This window comes from Thamnophis elegans, chromosome 16 (assembly GCF_009769535.1).
Source record: "Thamnophis elegans isolate rThaEle1 chromosome 16, rThaEle1.pri, whole genome shotgun sequence".
NCBI classification, from domain to species: Eukaryota; Metazoa; Chordata; class Lepidosauria; order Squamata; family Colubridae; genus Thamnophis; species Thamnophis elegans.
The window spans coordinates 17,860,831-17,864,619 of record NC_045556.1 but is presented as its reverse complement, the minus strand read 5'-3'; the positions used below and the strand labels follow the sequence as shown (position 1 = coordinate 17,864,619).

General features: G+C 46.9%; 1 protein-coding gene across 1 annotated transcript; it reads right to left on the bottom strand.

The window, feature by feature from the left end:
- Nucleotides 1–2,455: 2,455 nt before the first annotated feature.
- On the bottom strand, nucleotides 2,456–3,328 carry LOC116519318 (F-actin-capping protein subunit alpha-2-like). The gene has a single exon (XM_032233157.1). It carries the CDS (start codon nucleotides 3,326–3,328, stop codon nucleotides 2,456–2,458), a length of 873 nt encoding a protein of 290 aa, XP_032089048.1.
- Nucleotides 3,329–3,789: the final 461 nt, after the last annotated feature.

Here is a 3,789-nt window from a genome sequence, read left to right as displayed (position 1 = left end):
CTGCAGGACGAAGCAATGTTGGGCTTCCCATAAGCCTCAGAGCATCCAAAGATTCTTATACACAGTAATAGGGTTGGGAGAAACATTGAAGATCTCCTAGTCCAACCCTCCACTCAAGCTTGTTCATTTTCAGACAGAGAAGAGAGGGAGGATGTGAAGTAATTTTTGCTGCTTGTGTAAAAAATTAGCTTCTCTTGATGTTAGCAGCTCACTATCGGTTTCAGTTTTTTCAGTGCATGAATGAGCAACAAAATGCTTTGTGTTCTGACCTAGACTTCCTGATACAGTAAAAAATGCATGCTTAGTCCCCAAAACCCTCTTTTTATTTCAAAGTCTGTGAAGTATCTTCATTCACAGCCCATAATGAGTCCCAAATAGTTATAAAGAGTCCTACAGTAGGCTGCCAAAGTCCTTCGGGATAAGGCTGATAAGCACCCACCTTTATCTTCCTTGAAATGCTGCCAAAGATTTAATTGACAATTAGCTTGGCAAGGCCACACGGAGCAAAGAGTCAAAACAGAGCTTCAGAAGGTAAACTGACCAGCATGAACCAAGTTGCTTCCTGCAAAGGCTCCTGTGCCTTTGCTCCTCCTTTATGTCCTATGGGAAGGGCCAATCACCTCCAAGCCTTACATCAAAGTTGTCCCTTTTGAGGTAACTGTTCTTGCCTTCTGGCAGCTCTGCACATGCACACACTGGGAACAGGGGGAGCCTGTTCCTCTGCCTTGCTGTTGTCTGACTCTGGAGGCTCCAGGAGCAGCACATAGCTCCCAGATGGCCCTGGCCCCCTCTCTGCCTCCGATGCAGAGCCTTCGTCTTAGCCTTCACCAGACTCCAGGACTGGCCCATGTTCCTCCCCACCCTCCTCACTGTCCGACTCTGTAGGCTGCCAATGGACCACAACCCTGTGCTGCTTGGAAGCTGGATGGAAGTCAGCTCACCAGCTTTCATTGGGACTGTTCTTCTCCAGAAGATGGCAGGCTGGGAAATATCTCAAGGCCCGTCTTGTCAAGAGAATGGGATAAAAGGGACATTGATGCTGCTCTAATGGGATTCCAATAAGTGTGTGTCCCATTGCAAACATCCGTAGTAGCATCCTGAATAACAACACATTTTTTTAATGTAATATGGGACTGTCTTTCTCTCTCTGACTTTCTGCTAACTTCTGACATCCCCATTATCTCCTGCTGGCAAAGGCTGAAAGAGGCCCCCTGCTACGCCCTGGATGCTCTCCAAATTGTCAGACACCTCAACCACTTCTTTGTTGCTGGTGCCATGTAAACACTTAGCTGTGAGAGGGAAACGGCTGGGGCGGCTTTTTCAATATTTGCAAAGGACATTTTTTCCCCCACCTGGAATTATAGGGACATGTTGCTGGGAATTGTGGAATTCCTGTTATATATGGAACACTTGAAATGGGATAAGAAAGTGTGTCTTCCTTCCTCCCTCCCACCCTCCCTCCCTCTCCCTCCCTCCCTTCCTATCTCCCTCCCTCCCTCCCTTCCTTCCCTCCCTTTCTCCATTCCCCAACCTGTTTTCTGTGAATAGGGATACACCTCCTGAAAATATATGCATCTATGAAAAGATGTGTACACATCGGAAGGGAACTGTGATCTCCTAACCACTTTACCCCTCTTTTTCTACAGTTAATACTGCAAGGGTATTAGCGTGAGTAATCTGTCCCCCACACACACCTTCATAGCTATTAAATATGAATGTATCCATATATCGGTGTAGAATCAGGTATAGATTTGTGTTTGGGCAGGAAATGAATCCACACATGTGCACACATCACAGATAATATCTGTACATTCATTGTATGTCCATACATTTACTGAAGATCCTGTTCCTTTTCCAGGCATTTAAATGTAGCTTTAGGAAGCATGAAGAAAATCACGACTTCCATAAGCTGCACTCTGTTTCCCGCCCCCCTCTTCCACTCTTGTATCTCTACAGGGGTCCCCAACCTCTGGGCCGTAGCCCACTACCAGGCCACTAGGAACTGGGCGACACAAGAGGCAGGCTGGTTTATGTGCACATGTGAACAGCTGAACTTGTGCAAGCAGTTGGCGGGCCCGTGCACATGCGTGCAAGCAGCTCAACTCACACAAGTCAAGGTGCATGTGTATGCGCACACGCTTGGGCAATGTTTGTGCAAGTTGAACGGCGCACACGCGAGCAGCAAGCCATCACTCATACAGCCCGGTTCTCCTCTCTCACTCCCCCACCCCCAGTCGGGCTGCTAAGCTGGAATGGTTGGGGACAGCAGCTGCCCTACAGGATACACTAGTTCTGCATTTCTTCTCCCAAATCTTCCTATCCAGAAGTAGACATGTACCTTCCATTTTATTACACTGCTTATTTTATTGGCTCCTTTACTTTAGAAGATATGTTTCCTCCAACCTTTCCGCTTTTCTCCTCCCCTTCCTCTGGCTGTGCAGAAGCAGGGCTTCCGCTAGAGCGTACGAGCCTCTACAGTCTTCACAGTCACCACTTTTTCCCAGTCAAGGCTGGTGTGAGTGATGGGCAGCTGTCTCCGAAAGGACTTTATGTAGCTGCTGTTCATGTGGTCGTATTCATCCATGATTTTACTCTGGGTCTCGTTTTCCACTTTCCCCACCAGCTTTGCAAAGTCCTTTGCTGTCTGGGCTTCATCGGTGACCAGCAGCGTCTCCTCAGCATCCTTGACTGCTGTCAGGTGTGTGTTGCCATCTTCAAAGTAGTGTGCCTGGATCGTGATGACTCCGGTCACCTGAGTGGATGTAGAGGCAGGAGCTAGAGCAAATGTCCATTCCGATTTCCACAAGCCGTTCCAGAAGGCAGACGGTTTGTATCGGTGGCTTTCAATGCAAGCCACAAAAATCTTCCGCATAGCTGTGTCCTTGACGAAGACGCTGCAAAGCCCGCCAGGATAGTGGTTGTCGACATAAAATTTCAGGGCCTCGTGGAGGGCTCTCCTCCATAGCTCTCCTTTCTTGTCCTCTTCGGGATGAGCCTGGAAGTCACTTGGTATTCTCCTCAAGTGGTCATACTTGAAGGAGACCTGGTTCTGTGGATCCAGGAAGTAGTTCTCCTCCAGCTCATTGTGGCGAGTCAAGAGGACCTCACCGTTCTTGGTTTGGACTGGTGTGAAATGGTCCTTGTTGTACACGGCACAGAGACTGGGTGCCTCTTCACACATCATCTTATCATCTTCTACCAGCATGCGTAAGTCACTGAAGGCCTCATTGAATTCTCCAGGTGGAATTTGTTTCAAGAGTCTATGCACTACCTGGGCTTTCTCTGTCTTGATTCGAGGATGGTCTACAGACAGTAGCTCTGTAGACATCTTGGCCTAGTTTGCAAAAGGTGGATCTTGGAATTGTGAACACAGTTGACCTACCGATGAAAAGTACCCAAAGCATTAACTTAAATATTAGTGGGGTCAGTAGGTTTTGATTTTACTCTGAGACCTCATTAAATCAGGAAAATGTGGTTGTTCAGATCATCCCCTTTCAGAAGACTGAATTAATAGAGACACATTGGTGTGATTTGCAAACACCTGTACAGTACATCCCCTAGAATGGGATAATCTGAGAGGAGAGAATAGGTAGAGTATAGAGTAGAGTAGACTAAAAGTTTAGTAGAGTAGAGTAGAATAGAATAGAACAGAACAGAATAGGTAGGAGTAGAAGTAGACTAGAGTAGGAGTAGGAGTAGGAGTAGAATAGAATAGAATAGAATGGGTAGAGTATAGAGCAGAGTAGACTAAAAGTAGAATAGAGTAGAGTAGAGTAGAATAGAATAGAA

Coding starts and splice junctions, on each gene's coding strand:
- LOC116519318 (XM_032233157.1), bottom strand. CDS start 3,328: ATGTCTACAGAGCTACTGTCTGTAGACCATCCTCGAATCAAGACAGAG.